Below are 18,676 nucleotides of genomic sequence, written 5' to 3' on the forward strand. Positions count from 1 at the left end.
CAGACAGAGGCTCCTCTGTCCATGGGATTCTCCAGGCAAGAACACTGGAGTGGGTTGCCATTTCCTTCTCCAATGCATGAAAGTGAAAAGTGAAAGTGAAGTCGCTCAGTCGTGTCCGACTCTTAGCAACCCAATGGACTGCAGCCTACCAGGCTCCTCAGTCCATTGGATTTTCCAGGCAAGAGTACTGGAGTGGGGTGCCATTGCCTTCTCCAAAGAAGGATTACATTTATATAAAATATCTTGCCTATTTTTAGAGGGAAAAAAAAAAAAAAACTTGCATCAAGATAATGAAATAAGCTGGCCAAAAAGTTCATAAAGTCAATCATCTCTTTCTGTCAAAAATATCAGTACATGTATGCAGGAATGTGAGTCACACTACTATCTTTGCTTAGATATCATCCAGACCAGTGTTAGACTAGTAACTGTCTAAGCATGCAATTTAGCAGAATAAATCATTGACACTTCTGTTTTCTGATGAACTTGATTCAACAGCACTGGGCTGTGTGCACTATCTCACTTCAGTTTTGAGTTCAAAGCAGACAGAGTCTAGGCAGTACCCAGGTCTACCGATAACTTGACATCTCTGGGCACAGGGTCCTTGGATGGCATAATAATGAGCTTTCATGAGCGACTTCACTTTCACTTTCATGTATTGGAGAAGGAGATGGCAACCCACTCCAGTATTCTTGCCTGGAGAATCCCAGGGATGGGGGAGCCTGGTGGGCTGCCATCCGTGGGGTCGCACAGAGTCGGACATGACTGAAGTGACTTAGTAGTAGTAGCATGTTTAGAGAGGAAGGCGCTAAAGAACACATTGGGTCATCCAGCAGATTTTGGGGGACTTTTTGCCCCTCGGGACTCTCCCCTATAGTCCATGGGACTGCTTAAAGAAAGGATAATGATTCTGGGAAAGGTCAGATAGATTCTCAACTAGGTGATGGCACAGAATCTGGGAACAGACAAATAACACACACCTATATCCATTTCAGAAATAAAAGATCTGTAATTTTAAAATCATTTTATATTCCATCTGACATAAAACTGCAAAGGACATTAATATTGAATAATTTTGTGGCATTTATGTAGAAAATACCTTTCCAAAAGAGATGATTGAGTTGTATTCCTGATGTTATATAAATGAAACTAGAATTTGACCCTCAGGATTTCCTGTCCAATTTTTTAATGAATTGCAATCCACAGGTTTCTACAGAGATGCTCCTCAAGCATCCTAAACATGGGACAAAATAGGGCTAGGTGGGATGCAGGAAACCTAGTTAGGAATCAGGGTCTTGGTGGTCCCACAAATGCTGTAATCTAAGTCACTTGGCTTGGTCTTCCATGTAGGGATTTGAGTGAAGAACCAGTTCAGCTGCTTAAATGAAAAAATGGGAGTCTCATCTTATAATCTTACTTTACACATGAAGAAATTGAGGAACAGAGCAATTAAATAGCTTGCCCATGGTCATCTGGCAAGAAAATGGCCAATCACACTTTGGTTTCATCTTGAGTCTCCCACCCTTAATTACAGCAGTTTGGAACCCTGTATTTTGATGTCTACCTCAAATATAACTTACAGATGAGAGCTGGGGAATGGTCTATAAGATGGGCATTCAGTAAAATAGTGCTTGATAAGCTCCCCTGAATATGGTCTCTTACATACAGTAGAGCACACTTGAATGATATTCACAAGTAGAAAAGAGATTCTACTTGAAAATATCTAGTCATTATTATCAAGTTTAAATAATTTATTCCACTGTATTATGACAATCCTACCCAAAGCCATAGGAGGGAGCATGTTATTCTTCATTCTTTGTGTTGAATCATTTCAATCATGACCAATGTGACCCTATGGAATGTAGCCCGCCAGGCTCCTCTGTCCATGGAATTCTCTAGTCTAGAATACTGGAGTGGGTGGCCATTCCCTTTTCTAGGGGATCTTCCTGACTTCCAGGAAACTAACCTGTGTCTCTTACATCTCCTGCACTGGCAGGCAGGTTCTACCCCCAAGCAATTAATAAAGGAAGGAAAGCTATGCCAAACTTAGTGTACTGAAAAGCAAAGATATCACTTTTCCTACAAAGGTCCATATAGCCAAAGCTATGGTTTTTACAGTAGTCATGTACAGATGAGACAGTCGAACCATAAAGAAGGCCAAATGCCAACAAATTGATGCTTTCAAATTAGGGGGCTGGAGAAGACTCTTGAGAGTCCCTTGGGCTACAAGGAGATCAAACCAGTCAATCCCAAAGGAAATCAACCCTGAATATTCATTGGAAGGATGGGTTGAAGTTCCAATACTTTGGCCACCTGATGTGAAGAGCTGACTAATTAGAAAAGACCCTGATGCTGGGAAAGACTGAAGGCAATAGGAGAAAGGGGTAGCAGAGGATGAGATAGTTGGATAGCATCATGGACTCAATGGATATGAATTTGAGCAAACTCCAGGAGATAGCGGAGGACAGTGGAGCCTGGTGTGCTGCAGCCCATGAGTTGCTAAGAGTTGCTAATGATTTCGCAACTAAACAACAACAACTCAACTTGCTCAGAGACATAAAATTCCACAGGAAAAGTAAATCACTTGTTTAGGCTTGTGTGTTTTGTTTACATTGGGAAAAAACATGTGACATTAATGACTACTCAAACTTCTTAGCCACCAGGACCTCAGTGTGAATCGGTTCGTTCATCCTGATTTACAGTGGATCATCTTAGGTATTTGGTATAAGCGAGTGGAAATCCTGAAGAATGAAAAAAGTTTGTAAGATTTGCCTTTTTCCATTTTTAGGGAAAGTCTTATTCCTTTATTTTCTTAACATTATTCTTAACATTTTCTTAGCTATGCAATTAGTACTTTTAAAAAATTAAATGCTTACTCAAGTGGAAAGAAATACTATTAAAACCATCAGAATGGTACTGTAACCACAACCAAGCCATGGAGGGAAAAATCTGAAACCATAACAAAGTATGATTTTTACTATTATCCTTACAAGACTGACAAAAATATTGTGTGTCTCTCCAATCTGTTGCAATTTTTGTCTTCCTTGGGCAAGGGCATTCTGAAGTAGGGAGTATTTGTTTCCAAGCTACAAAGCACATTCTGTTTATCAATGTCAGGTCAACCCTAGTATAGATTTCCTACTGCAATCAAACTGCTCAAAGAGTATGTTTTAGGTATTTGAATGATAAAGTCTTGTTACCACAGGATCTACTTATTACGTTAAGAATTTTTTTCCAAAGATAAGACTAAGTGAAATACATACTGACACAATCTAGTTGATTTTAACAGAATTGTTATGAATCAGTTTATTGTTGTTGCTGTTTAGTCTCTAAGCATGTCTGATTCTTTGGCACCCTCATTAACTGTAGCCCACCAGGCTCCTCTGTCCATGGGATTTCCCAGGCAAAAATACTGGAGTGGATTGCCATTTGCTTCTCCAGGGGATTGTCCCAACCCAGGGACTCAACCCACATCTCCTGTATTGGCAGCCAGATTCTTTACCACTGAGTCACCAGGGAAGCCCTATGAATCAGCTCCCTACAACAAAAGGAACACTATTGCTCTTGAATATGTTAAAATATATGTATTTCAGGGTAGTAAGAAAGCAATACCTATTACAGAATCTAGATATACTCTACAGTACATATTTTCTTCAAGTTCTGTTCACCTTTAGAAGATATAAAAATCAGTTATTAAAAATAAGTGAAAATATTATGTAAAATATTTCAACGTTTTCAACACAGTTGATAAGAAAGAATTCAAGCATGAAATCAATATCCATGAGAATGGAATTTTCTTTTAACAGTGATTATAATTTTGGTGATATTAGAAAGTAGTGTAGTATTAATTTTCTGACAATGTATTTCCCTAATTTACTCGTGTTTTTTTGTTTTAACTGATAGGTTACCACTGATTAGAAGAACTGACTCCTTCTAAGACTCATCAGATCGTTTACTGTAAAAACTGTATCTTTCTAATTGTGAAAAAGGTAAAGAAAAAATTTTTACCGTTCTTGTTTGGCATTTAGATGGAACAGACTCCAGTCAACCCACATTCAATTTGCAGGAGAATACCAGGTTCAGTTCAGTTCAATTTCATCCAACTTTTTGTGACCCCATGGACCACAGCAAGCCAGGTCTCCCTGTCCATCACCAACTCCCGGAGTCTACCCAAACTCATGTCCATTGAAGTGGTGATGCCATCCAACCATCTCATCCTCTGTCATCCTCTTCTCCTGTTCTCAATCTTTCCCAGCATCAGGGTCTTTTCAAATGAGTCAGCTCTCTGCATCAGGTGGCCAAAGTATTGGAGTTTCAGCTTCAGAATCAGTCCTTCCACTAAACACCCAGGACTGATCTCCTTTAGGATGGACTGGTTGGATCTCCTTGCAGTCCAAGGGACTCTCAAGAGTCTTCTCCAACACCACACACAGTTCAAAAGCATCAATTCTTCGGCACTCAGCTTTCTTTATAGTCCAACTCTCACATCCATACATGACCACTGGAAAAACCATAGCCTTGACTAGACGAAGCTTTGTTGACAAAGTAATATGTCTCTGCTTTTTAATATGCTGGCTAGGTTGGTCGTAACTTTCCTTCCAAGGAGTAAGTGTCTTTTAATTTCATGGCTGCAATCACCATCTGCAGTGATTTTGGAGCCCCCCAAAATAAAGTCAGTCACTGTTTTCCCATCTATTTGCCATGAAGTGATAGGACCAGATGCCATGATCTTCGTTTTCTGAATGTTGAGCTTTAAGTCAACTTTTTCACTCTCCTCTTTCACTTTCATCAAGAGGCTTTTTGTTCTTCTTCACTTTCTGCCATAAGGCTGGTGTCATCTACATATCTGAGGTTATTGATATTTCTCCTGGCAATCTTGATTCCAGCTTGTGCTTCTTCCAGCATTTCTCATGATGTACTCTGCATATAAGTTAAATAAGCAGGCTGACAATATACAGCCTTGATGTACTCCTTTTCCTATTTGGAACCAGTCTGTTGTTCCCTATGTAGTGCTGTGCAAATGGCTGTGTTTAGGTGGAAAAGCCAGATAGAGGGCAAAAATATCCATGAGTGTCCCAGGCTGACAGAAGGTAGGCATAGGGCAAGAGTACATAAGCATATTCTACATAGATAAGATTTCAGTATGTTAATCATCCACAGAAAAAAAATTAAAGAGGAGAATTTTGAGGAAATGCTCTATGTGATGATATTTATTGTTTCTACCACCGGTAGGTAGGTTTAGTTTAAAAAAAAAAAAAAGATCTAGAAATTTTTCTAAAAAAAAAAAAAATCTGTTTATACCTGGCAAAATGATTTGTTTCAGTTGCGTTTTCCTTGTACTTTGATCTTTTTGTACTGATATTTATGCTTCTGTTTTATGATCTCCTTTTAATGACAGAACCAGACCTCTTGGCAACCACTTTCATCAGACCCGGGAATTGGAAAGAAGCAGGTGCTGAACCTCAGTTTTTCCTTGAACAAGAAAAATGGGGTGCAGTCGAAACTGTGGGCTCATTGCTGGTGCTGTCATTGGTGCAGTCCTGGCTGTGTTTGGAGGGATTCTAATGCCAGTTGGAGACATGCTTATTGAGAAGACAATTAAAAAGGTACAAGTGGTATCAAGAATATTTCTTTTCATCCTGATTCAGTCTACCTTGATTTGTGTTTGGCTTAGGGTTCCTGTTTTATATTTCATTATAACCAGCAATTTTGTGTCTAACACAAAGGTGATTTTGAACAACTGAAACTCTACATGATAGAGAAGTAATCAAAGTATGATGTATACTCTGTATGAATGCACTGTCATCTTAAGTCTAAATATTTAATTTCTGATAAAAACTATTATAGGTATGCAGATAAGTAGAAGTTATTCCATTAAATTATGTCCAAAGAGTATGCTGATATGCTTTTCATATGCTTTTGAATGAGAAATGAGTGTTATTTTGTGAGGGTACATTTATAAAAGTAGTTGCCCTTTGGTTACAGTTGATTAAAGAAAAATTGTATATAACTTAAAACTGTGTTTAATATTGACTTAGGAATATTTGGTAAAACTGGTAAATTTTATTTTTGTTTGGTAAACTGTTATATATGTGTATAATATTAATATGATTCTTATAAACATTTCCTACTGATGAAGGTTGATAAGGGACTTTTAGAAAATATTTTCAGAAATGTTATGCAGAACATATCCCAGTATATATATGTACGTATATGTGTGTATATATATGTGTGTGTGCATATATATATATATATATGTACGTATACAAACAAGTTCACTACAGATTTAACTAAAAATAAAGTGACAATACATAGGCTTTGCACAACAAACTAGAATCTGTCTCTCATCCTAGTTCCTTCTAATTCAGCTTTATACTCACCAACTTTAATTGATAAAGTAAAGGAAGACTAGACATAAGGAGATGTAGATCTGCTGGAGTCCTAAACCAGGGATAGCAAATTCAAATAACTTCAGGGTTTGGTGACAAGCCTTTAAAAAAGCTACCAAGGACAATATAAAAACAAGACAATGACTACTGTGAAGTTAAAAGTGTGTGCCCTGCTCAGAGGCATGTATGTTTATTTTTAAAATATAATGCTGGCCAAATAAACTTATCTGAGTGCTAGCCTCAGCTGTCATCCTGGTTCAGATGCCAGTGGTCTAGATGTCAGTAAGCACAATGTACAGAGGAGATCAACAACATACTGGAGTTTCTGTTCTTGTCAAGACCTTTATCTGTCTCATCCATTCACCCATGTTTGACATCCTACTCTTACTAGGAGTTTAAATAATTACAATTATTTTTCACTAAAGCACTGCCTGACTCAATATGAAGATTTAATTTCAAATCTAGTTATCCAGGACAAGAAGTTACTATTTTCCAAAGCTTTTTTGGTTTGTTTTTGTTCAGCTAAATGCTTAGTCTATAAATTTAAAAATTTTTCTGACTGTATTATTATAGCTATTGTCTTAGTACAACAGATTAAGAAATAGGACATTTTTGGTACAGTTTCTATACTTGTATGCTATATTTGCTTAATAACCACACAGGCATTTCTATCTTTTCTCTTGCTAACTGACAGCAAAATTGTAACCTCATGGATTTAACTGGAAATATTATACATTAAATACCATCTCCTTCCTTGGAATTCCCAGTTTTCTTGATATTAATATAGCTGAATAGAGACAGACAGGAGATGGTGAGGTGTGGAGTGTCTAACGTGTTAGAGAGAACTGCTACTGTCCTATATCCTTTCTACTCTATAAACTCATTTCCCTTCTGTATCTGTGGAGTGAGAACAGGATAAATTTTGACACACAGACTATAATTTTTTATTTAATCTTCAGAAGAGAAAAGCCACAATAATCTTCCAGTTACATCATCTTAGACTAAGATTTGTTTTATTCATACTTGATAATCAGTAGCGAACAGTGATCATCTATTGTTTCTTCTTATTATTCAACAATATTATACACACAGAGTCTCTGTTAGACGTCATGAGAGGCACTAACATCTATTTTAATTGTTTAATATTTATCTCTAAGTTCATATGCCTAATCTTGAGGAAATAAGAGTTTTGAGACATCAAAAATTTGTATAGAGGCTAAGAGAGAATAAATATTTATCTCAAGAAATATAAATTTTAACTGGGAAAAAGCATATTGTAAAAAAAAAACTACAGAGACTTGTGAAACTCTGTACTTGAATTCTAAAGCATACACTATTTAGAGAGAGAACTTTCACAGAGTATTCAGTAACTTCAGGAAGAAGGTGAGACTTGGATTGGATTTTGAAGTATAAAATTTTGAAAGTCCAAAGAGAGTTCCAGTAAAAGTGTCAAGGGACTGCTTGATGCCATGGGGAAAAGTTGTGGACATGCAACTAAATATTGTGATGATAGAAGGAAAAATATTTTTTTTAATGTGTCAAACCAAAGAGATAACAGCAAAGATGATTGGAAAGATACTAACATGGGGTAAAATTTAGGAAACTTTTGAGCATCAGGCAGAAGACTAATTAATGACACGACAGGCAATAGTACTGTATATTTACCTGTAGTTGTTAGATATAACAAAATCTGCATTTAGAGATGGGTATCAAATATACTGAAGAAGGAAACGGCAATACAATATACTAGTAAGTTATATGCGACACATACTAATATATTATACTATATACTAAATAAAGCATTTTTTAGTCCTACTAAGAGCTTCGTATATACTAATTCATTTAATCTTCACAAATATCAATGAGAACATACTACCATCACAAGACCTTAAATCAACCTGACAACTCACCCAGCCAAAAGGAATATGAGTTAGTTTCTAAACCTAGGCAATCTGAAGGCAGAGATGAGATGATTTATACATTTTGCACTCTCTAATTCTACACAGAAAGTGTTGGAAAGTGAGGAGACCCAAAACAGGAAATGTTATGTAGGACATGACCACTTTCAAGGAGAATTTAACACTCACTTTTAAACAGATCTTTGCACAGTTTGCACAAAACAAAAGGCTCTCTGGTCTAGTGTGATGGAGTATGTAGAACTGATGTGTGATGGAATGCAATGGATAGAGGAACTAAATAAATAGGGAAAAGAGGAGTAAAAATTTCAAACTACAAGATGTCCAGTTGTGTTCTTGATAGAAGCATGCATACCTTAGAAGAATAAAGCACAGAGGTTTTATAAATGATTTGAAAAGAACATCAGTGTATATTTCAAAGGGAAGGTTCAGAGATTTGTGCATTATTATAGAGAATACAGATAAAACTAAACAATAGATATGTTTAAGGAGAGTTTGAATATAGAGACAAAAGAGCAGAGAAATTATTACGCTATTTGTGCATTCAGAGGTAAGTAGGAAGACAACAGAAAACAGAAAAATTATTTTATATGAAGCAATGAAAATAATAGACTAATTTTTTTAGAAGTTATTTTGAAGCCAATTTTTAAGGAAAAAGTAAAATTATTTCAGATAGATGAAAATTAAGGAAATAGTAGTTAAAACACAGTCACTAATAACTTTAAAATTATATTTTCAGTAGTGCTGAGTAATAAAGTGGGATAAAATAAAGAAATAGAGTGCTTTCCCTTCTTATTTTTGAAATGAGGCTTACCTGCAATCTTTGGGTCACACTGTAACCCAGCTCAATATTCACAGACTAAGACATCATCTCTAAGACATCACCTCTTGGCCTTTTGGTTAAGATTAAGTGGCTCAGATGGTAAAGCATCTGCCTGCAATGCAGTAAAGCATCTGCCTGCAATGCAGGAGAGCTGGGTTCAATCCCTGGGTCAGGAAGATCCCCTGGAGAAGGAAATGGCAACCCACTCCAGTACTCTTGCCTGGAAAATCCCACGGTCAGAGGAACTTGATAGGTTACAGTCCATGGGTCGCAAAGAGTTGGACACGACTAAACGACTTCACTTTCACTCTTCAAGACATCATCAGAAGCCCTTCAATGGTCAGGAGCTGTGTAGTATAGTTAAGACAGCCTGCTTTTGCTCTCAGATTATCATATAGCGGTGTTGACCTTGCTTATTTTAATTATGTAAAGATGTTGGGACTTTTTCATTTAAATAAAACTGTTTCTTTTAAATTTAGTTTACAAAATTATTTTAAATATGAGATTAGCATATGTATCTGTTTGGCATACATGTAGAGGTCAGATCTTTGAATTATGTGTAAGCACAAAGAGCCAAGTGTCTTGCCCCTGCCTCAAGAGCACTTAGGTTAATGCTGCTATTTTACAAATACACATATATATATATATCGGAGAAGGCAATGGCACCCCACTCCAGTACTCTTGCCTGGAGAATTCCAGGGACGGGGGAGCCTGGTGGGCTGCCGTCTATGGGGTCACACAGAGTCGGACACGACTGAAGCAACTTAGCAGCAGCAGCAGTAGTGGCAGTATATATATACGTATGTATATGTGTGTGTATATATATATATATATGTTATATTACCAGTCAGTTTTTCTCTACAATTAAAACTCATTGCATGTAACTTGCATTATTTAATGGACTAACAGCAAATTGGCAAAGTTATTACCTATATATAAGCACCATAAAAAATTAAAGTGCTTAATTTAAAAAGATAAGAAAACCATCTCATTTTGTTCTCTAGAGTTGGGACTCTGATACTTTGTGGTTCTCAAAGATGACACCTGATACCAATATCTGAAATGGCATAAAACAGTCGATACATTTTACCATTATATTTCTTTATTCACTATTTCCAAAGGAAATTTTGTAGGGTTTTTATGCATTATAGATAATTATGCATTATGTAGGGTTTTATGCATTACAGCTGAATGCTTTTATACCAGTGTTTCAGATCATGATTCCTAGTGGAATTGAGTGGGACCAGCAGATTTATGCAATCTTGCTAGATAGACTAAAAGTCAATGGCATGAGCTGCCACAAATGTGGAAAGCAGAAATTATCAAAGGACTTCAGAAAAAGGTCAAAGTTCTGGCACCACTCACAAAGGATAATTTATCACCTGACACCATAAAATATCACTTGATTAATATTGCTGAATATTATATAACAGGCAATTTTAAATAGTTTGAATTCACCTATTATATTAACCGTGGAACATCAAGATAGAAAATCAAGATATCTTTTTCAATTAAAAGACTAATGTTCAATCATACCATCATTTAATTACACCATTTCCTTTCCCTATTCTTTAAACAAATGATCTTCTCATAGCCAAAACATGCTTCCAGATAAAATAAACATAAATGATTATTATTTTGACTTATTAAAATGACTATAATTTCAAAGCAATAGTCAATATTTGACAGTAAACTTTATACACATATATATTAATTTCATGATGTATGCTTAGACTATTTCTAGATATGATAAAATAATTTTTACCTTATTATAGTATCTAAAAGCTCAAAAAAGTGCCAGACATATATAGGTTGTTAAAGATAGTAGAATTTGCTCTAAATTTAATATTAATATATGAGAACATGAAATAATATAAAATAAATTCTAAATTTAAATAGTAAAACATGGATTAAACATGTATTTGCATATTAACTCCAATAATAAAATCACTTAAAAATGTTTTAAGAAACAGCAAGTCAGCATGTGTACTTTTCTTCCTCCAGCCCAATTTAATATCAACATAGTATACTTTTCATGCCAAATAAAAACTCTCCCATTTTAGGTTCTTACATAAACACTTGGAGGCTGATTTCCTGAGTTTCAGAAACACATTATATGTAATCAATTCCACCAGTTGTTAGTCTGAGGCTTAAGTGATGACTTGATAATAACCTGAGACCAAAACCACTTTTTGACTGTTAGCACAACTGGCTTTAATATTCTAATCCTTGCTTTCTCTTTCTCTCAGCATGTATACACATAGGAGAAAATGTTTTGATCATAGGAAGACTGCTTGTAACTGGTTCTAAACAGAACAAATTGTGGTAGTGAGTGAAGAAGATAAAGACTCTTTTCAGTATGTTTCTGCTTTTTAGGGAAGTTTTGATTTCACTGGATGGAGAATAAATATAGAAATGATTAAATAGCAGAAGTGTCACAGGATTTTACATGAGTTATTGCCACATGACTGGTTCAGGCAGGAATGCTATGAATGAAATAAATAATACAATTATACCATATTCCACCTATATTGACTTTCAGAAATATTAATTTCATATAATTCAACCTCATATTATTTCCAATATTATTATTATCCCTATTTTATAAATAAGGAAGCTGAGGTACAAGAAATCAAATAACCTGCCCAAGTTTAAATGGTTAGCATATGATCAAACTGGGAATCAAACTCATAGCATCTATTTCATTGTTAACCACTTCACTCTGGGCTTCCCAGGAGGCTCAAACAGTAAAGAATCTGCCTGCAATGCATGAGACCCAGGTTCGACCCCTGGATCAGGAAAATCCCCTGGAGAAGGGAACGGCAACCCACTCTTACATTCTTCCCTGGAGAATTCCATGGACAAAAGATCCTGATGGGCTACAATCCATCCAGTCACAAAGAGTCGGACACAACTGAGCGATTAACACTTTCACTTTTCACTCTAGGCTTTGAGTAAAGAAGCCAATATACTTAGTCAGGTTGGTAGTAGGGTAAGGAAATCTATTCATAGATTAAAATCTGCTTTATATGATTCCATCTTTCAGTACTATATAAGAACCTTGAGAAGTGGGACAATATTATTTTCTGCATATGTATTCTATATAGTTCATTCAAAGGAACATAGTTAGACTAAAGTTGCCCATCATGTGGATGAGTACTGCTTTCCCAAGTGACCACAGGACTAGATAGAGGGTATTACAGTCCCAGACATCTGCCTTCAAATTAATGTAGCAAAACAGAACTTTCAAAGTAAATGGCTTTCAACTCAGCTGAAGACCATGCCACACTAGAGTCATTAAGCTTAAATCCAGGGCTAAATACTCTGAACACTTAAAGTCAGGGATAGATACTGATGTATGTATCAGCCAAGGGAGAGGATCTTCAATTATATTACTTTTTTTTGTACATATAATTTCACCTTTGTATTTCAAATTTACTGAAAGATCCACAAAATAGGCCAGACAGTCCAAAGTCAATTTAAAATCAAGGCCTTTTAAAGTCACAAAGAACTTAAGCTCCTTTTTAAGAGGACCTTATGATATATTTAGTCTTGATAGTCAAAGAGGTCTATACAAATTTCTAGTACCTACGTAGTCTTAGGATCAGAAGAAATTCATTCCTATTATGACTGATTCAATATTTTTCTCTGTCTCTGTACAAATTGTGGTTTATAAAAACCAAACAAGATTGGCGTGAAATGCCGGATTCACCATTACCTACTACCAAATTATTGTGCAACATTGAATTAGATATCTGTTTTTCTAGGACCCACTTCCACTACTAAAAAAAAATGGATGGTGTTCAGATCAGATCAGATCAGTTGCTCAGTCGTGTCTGACTCTTTGCAACCCCATGAATTGCAGCACGCCAGGCCTCCCTGTCCATCACCAACTCCCGGAGTTCACTCAGACTCACGTCCATCGAGTCAGTGATGCCATCCAGCCATCTCATCCTCTGTCGTCCCCTTCTCCTCTTGCCCCCAATCCCTCCCAGCATCAGAGTCTTTTCCAATGAATCAACTCTTTGCATGAGGTGGGCAAAGTACTGGAGTTTCAGCTTCAGCATCATTCCTTCCAAAGAAATCCCAGGGCTGATCTCCTTCAGAATGGATTGGTTGGATCTCCTTGCAGTCCAGGGGACTCTCAAGAGTCTTCTCCAACACCACAGTTCAAAAGCATCAACTCTTTGGCACTCTGCCTTCTTCACAGTCCAATTCTCACATCCATACATGACCACAGGAAAAACCATAGCCTTGACTAGACGAACCTTTGTTGGCAAAGTAATGTCTCTGCTTTTGAATATTCTATCTAGGTTGGTCATTATTTTCCTTCCAAGGAGTAAGCGTCTTTTAATTTCATGGCTGCAGTCACCATCTGCAGTGATTTTGGAGCCCAGAAAAATAAAGTCTGACACTGATGACCCTAACTCTAAAGCTAGAAATTCAATGCAGTCATTTCAACTCTTTGTGTTTCAACTTCCCCATTTAAAAAAGTTATCTCCAGATTGACAAATAAGACAAAGTAACTCATGGCCCTTAGAAGAAAGACATGATACAGTTACAATGTTTCTTTATATAAAATGCACAAGCCTTAGGGAGATTTCTGTCCCACCAAGTACATTATTTGGAGAACGTAATGGCATCCCACTCCAGTACTCTTGCCTGGAAAATCCCATGGATGGAGGAGCCTGGTGGGCTGCAGTCCACGGGGTCGCTAAGCGTCGGACACGACTGAGCGACGTCACTTTCACTTTTCACTTTCATGCATTGGAGAAGGAAATGGCAACCCATTCCAGTGTTCTTGCCTGGAGAATCCCAGGGACGGGGGAGCCTGGTGGGCTGCCGTCTCTGGGGTCGCACAGAGTCAGACACGACTGAAGTGACTTAGCAGCAGCAGCAGCAGCAGCAAGTACATTATTGAAATAAAATATGTGTATTGAGAAGTAATGATAAACAATTGATATTATACTAGTCTTTAAGATTCTACAGTGCGAAAGCAATAATGTGCATGTGTATATGTTCATGTGTGTTCTCCTCTCATAATGTCTCCTGAAACGGGTAAATGAAAATAGCTTGCAGCTTCCATGTAGATTTCAGCTTCAAAACCCTGCTCATTTACAGTAAACACCTTTACATTTAGAATAGCCATAATACTTATCTATACATAATTTTGTCTTGATTTGGGTTTGCTATGGAATTAAGACTTTTTAGGAGTAATAAGGCAATCTTCAAGGACAATTGCTTGTTAAAAGTACTAAGGTCTCACACTGCTTTAACAGTCGCAATGTACCCAGTGTAAAAGGATTGTGACAGCACAGGATTTTGTAATGACATTTTAGTTGATGCCCTGTTCTTCTCTAAGGAATTCTCTCTTTCTCTCCATTAAGCAATAAGTCAAGTATCCTGAAGATTGCTAATTCACTTTGACTTCTACCAACTAAGTGCAGAGGTGACAGGAACAAAAAATAGTAACTCGGTGTAAAAGAGGACTAGCCTAAGGGTCAAGATTAGGATCTTCATGGTGATTCTGCCACTAGGCATTTGCCTCAGTGACCCTCGGGCCAGATACCTGGTTTCTCAGAGTGTCAGCATGCTCTCCTAGAAATGTGCTCATGTTCACTGTCCTTTTCTGATCCATCATTCTATGAATTGATGCTTCCTGGTGAACTAAACAAACAGGTGACATTGTTCTTGTGGGTTTTTTAAGGCTTATTTTCTGTGAAATGCTTTCCTTCCTCTTCCTCTAGCAGTAAAAGGGTAAGCTGGAGCTTTACACCTGAGTATGTGTTCCTTCCAAGGTAGTTAATTGGAAACATTGCCTGCCACAAAGTCACCTTTGTCTCCATTAGCTGCTAGAGCGCCATAGGCTTCTTGCTCAGAGAGTAAAAGCCTTGGAAGGAACCTGGGAGAGCATCTATGGTAACTCCCTCACTTTACAGATAATAAAATTGACTTTAAAGGGTTTGGTGACTCTCTATTCTGTCTCAGCTCCTAAACTATTAATAGATACTTATATATCCATACTAAAAGATACCTAAACTAGTAGATACTTCTAATGTTGGATTTTCTGATTTCACAAAAAAAGAAAAGAAAACTTCTGTATTTCATCTTTTATTTTTAAAGTATTAACCTAATAATAATGAATTAGACTACTGTAATCTTGGAAACATGTACTAATAGGTTTATGCAAATGTACTGAGAGGAAAGCCTCATTGATCAGGGTTTTGAAAGGGAGAAATCAAAGCTGTGTTTTTCTTAACAAATGTTAACTGACTTTCCCCTGAAGTATCCAAATTCTGAAGAAAATGAGAAAACTTCTAATTCCACTAGATTTTTCTGTTTTTCCATTTTGCCTCTTCAGTCTGAATCATTGACAGTACATTAGAAATTTATATTCAACCTGATAAGTACTTTTTTGAAATGCTTTAATCTTGCTTAATAAATAGTTACAAATTATTGCAATTTTGAAATAGGGTCACTCTAAAGCTTGCCAATGGTTGGCTTACAATCACCAGACATGTTTGCAATATTACATACTGATTTTCCTTGTAAAAGGCTGACTGAAAGAGATTGCTACCATAATGTGTTGAAAACATTTCTGTTGCAAGCATGTGGCAGGTTGCAAAGGTTTTCATGAGCAGGATACTTCAGCTTGGTCTTTCACTGACTAACGAAAAATTTTAAACTCCCAACAGGTGCCCATATTGGCTACAAAAAAATAACCCAAACATTTTCTTTTTCATAGGAAGTTGTCCTTGAAGAAGGCACAATTGCTTTTAAAAATTGGGTTAAAACAGGCACAGATGTTTACAGACAGTTTTGGATATTTGATGTGCAGAATCCAGATGAAGTGACAGTTAACAGCAGCAAAATTAAAGTTAAGCAAAGAGGTCCTTACACATACAGGTGAGTCGCCAAAATATGTGGCACTCTTTCCTTGAACACAGGTATTTCTGAAAAAGCTTCCACCTGACAAATGTCATTGTATTGAAATGTACTTATTATTTTCTTACCATTAATATATATGGAAATATTTTGTTTCTGCCTACATAAAATCCTAATCTAAGGATTTAATGGTAATTAAAAAACAGGTTTTATTATGAATTTACCAGCATCAGTTAACTACCCTACATGTAACAAGTCACATGTGTTTTATACTTGTGGCATATATGTTTTAAAAACTCTGAAATATGCATCTAAATAGAAAAAAATCTATCAAAAATTAAAAAAATGAGTATTTTAAAATCTTAAAATTGAAAAGTGTAGGTACATGAGTAGTTTTAAAAGTATGGCTCCTGGACCAGCAGTATCAGCATCACCTGGGAACTAGGCAGAAATGCAAATTCTCAGGCCCTACCTTAGACCAAGTGAATCAGAGACCCTTGGTTTGAGACTGGTAATGAGTTTTACAAATACTCTGGGTGATTGTAGTACATAGTCAGTTTTGCTAACCACAGCATTAAACTTCTATGTAAGTAAAATACCTGCTTAGGATTTCTATTCAAACTATTTTTCAGGTCTTAAGAGTGTATTTATGCAGTAGTTTCATTCTTATATTTTCTCCAGTACAAAGACTGAATAAAAAATACCTTTATCTACATGCCTTAACAGTTTAACACATTTTGAATAGAATCTAAGATCCATCAGATGTAGGGGGAAATAATTAGCCAGAACTTTTCATTTTGTAAATTTAAAAATCAGACTGACACCAGGTAAGTTAAATGGTTTGTCCACAATGACAAAATCCTGGAAACTGGTAACTCCTAGATATTTGCATACATTTTCCCCCTATCAAAATTATAGATTGAAGTGCTAAAAACACTAACCTTAGCCAGGTATTAGGACATTTATAGACCCCATATGGGAACAGAATTAAGTCCTGTTGTATCATTTGCTATATAAATATGATTTTTCAAGGATAATTACAACTAGTTATAGACAATAATCAAGTATTATCACAAAAGTTCATATTTGTAAAGATTTATAATTCATAGTTTTACTTTCTTACTTGTTTTAGGTAGTCTATAATTATATAATTTCTTTCCTCTCCATGCATTAATTTATTTCTATATCAGCAACTCTTGCTCAAATATAATGAAGTAACAGTAGTTGGGAGGGTGATGCCTGCTGCTGTAACATAATATATAAGCTGTAGAGTGCCATGGTACTATTCCATCCTAATAATTATCCCCATCTCCTGTCTTCAGACATATGTCTATGACTATTCACAACTCGGTCAAAGAAGTCTTGGTTTTCATTGTTACAGAAAATAATCTTACTTTCAGAAATATTAAAAAAAATTTTTTTCAGTCTTATACTTCTTAGATAACTATCAAAAACCTGATATAATAAGATATCTGAATATCTTATTCCAAAAAACATGTACTCTGAAAATCTAGAACTCACGTATGACCTAATACAATCTAAGTATAACTGACTAAACTTCGTTATAGCTCAGTTGTTAAAGAATCCGCCTGCAGTGCAGGAGACCTGGGTTCAATTCCTGAGTTGGGAAGATCCCCTGGAGAAGGAAATGGCAACCCACTCTAGTATTCTTGCCCAGGAAACCCCATGGACAGAGGAGCCTGGCGGGCTACAGTCCATGAGGTCTCAAGAGCCAGACATGACTTAGCGACTAAACCGCCAAACCATAACAGATTAAAAATCATACCCTGAGAGAACTGAATACATGTGATAAGAGAAAATAGGTGGTATTTGAGATCTGTCTCATCACAGGTTTTGCTTAATTTTTTTGCTTGTTTGTGTGTCGGGGGTTATGTTTTTACTTTTAAGGGTATTCATTGTGGAATGTAAAAAACAATCATAATATAGAATCCTGTCCCAGTCCTGCTCTGGATAGGTGATAAGATACATATCTTATTCTTGGAGGCTAAAACCTTCATGATAAAAATAGAGTGGATTAGATATAATTCATTTACTTGGAGAAGCAATGAGGTGAGGGTTGGAGAAGTTGGATTTTCAGCTAAAGTATGTAAACAAACTCAAATTTATATAACAATTCTAAAGGAATCTCATGATGTTTTATGATGTTGCCAAAGGAATCCTTACTGTCTACCTAGATGCCCTAAATAATGGGAAAAACAATGGTTACCTTTCAGAAAAAGTTAATAGTTTGAGAGTCTTCCATGTGCTGAGGTGAATTTACTTCCTATCAATTACACCCTGAATTCAGTTGAAATTGGAAGTGGAAGAGGATGTCCCTCCTCAACAGAACCACACAGGCTTATTTGCCTTTTAGCTGCTGAAGTGAGCTTGATGAAACTTTGACAGGGTGTGACATGAGTCAAAGCATGAAACTTCCTGGATTGAGATGTTAGTTATGTATATCATCTCTATGAAGACCTGGTAACTCCTTCAGAATATTCTCAGATAGAACATTAATTTTTTAATTACTTTGCTTTGCCAGGAGTACATGGAAAACAAAATATGAAGCAATTTCCTCCCTTTAACCTTATTAACCAACACTCTGTAAAACCTGTGTACATTCTAATTTTTAAACAAAAACTTGAGTACTTATAATCTCTTTTTCA

General features: G+C 36.2%; 1 protein-coding gene across 17 annotated transcripts in view; it reads left to right on the forward strand.

Moving 5' to 3' along the window:
* Window positions 1–18,676, forward strand: part of LOC104994511 (platelet glycoprotein 4) — a 92,802-nt gene that overhangs the window by 53,236 nt on the left and 20,890 nt on the right. For 15 of the 17 annotated variants that reach the window (XM_010848110.1, XM_010848114.1, XM_010848120.1 and 12 more), the window contains 3 exons: window positions 3,901–3,986; window positions 5,396–5,603; window positions 15,871–16,031. In XM_010848110.1, the coding sequence (XP_010846412.1) occupies window positions 5,484–5,603; window positions 15,871–16,031 (281 nt within the window). In that variant the 5' untranslated portion in view covers window positions 3,901–3,986; window positions 5,396–5,483. Of the gene's footprint in view, window positions 1–2,653; window positions 2,759–3,900; window positions 3,987–5,395; window positions 5,604–15,870; window positions 16,032–18,676 lie in introns of all 17 variants that reach the window. The other 2 variants (XM_010848112.1, XM_010848124.1) reach the window with 2 other exon arrangements.

The sequence above is a fragment of the Bison bison genome, unplaced genomic scaffold, assembly GCF_000754665.1.
Source record: "Bison bison bison isolate TAMUID 2011002044 unplaced genomic scaffold, Bison_UMD1.0 scf7180017864260, whole genome shotgun sequence".
NCBI classification, from domain to species: domain Eukaryota; kingdom Metazoa; phylum Chordata; class Mammalia; order Artiodactyla; family Bovidae; genus Bison; species Bison bison.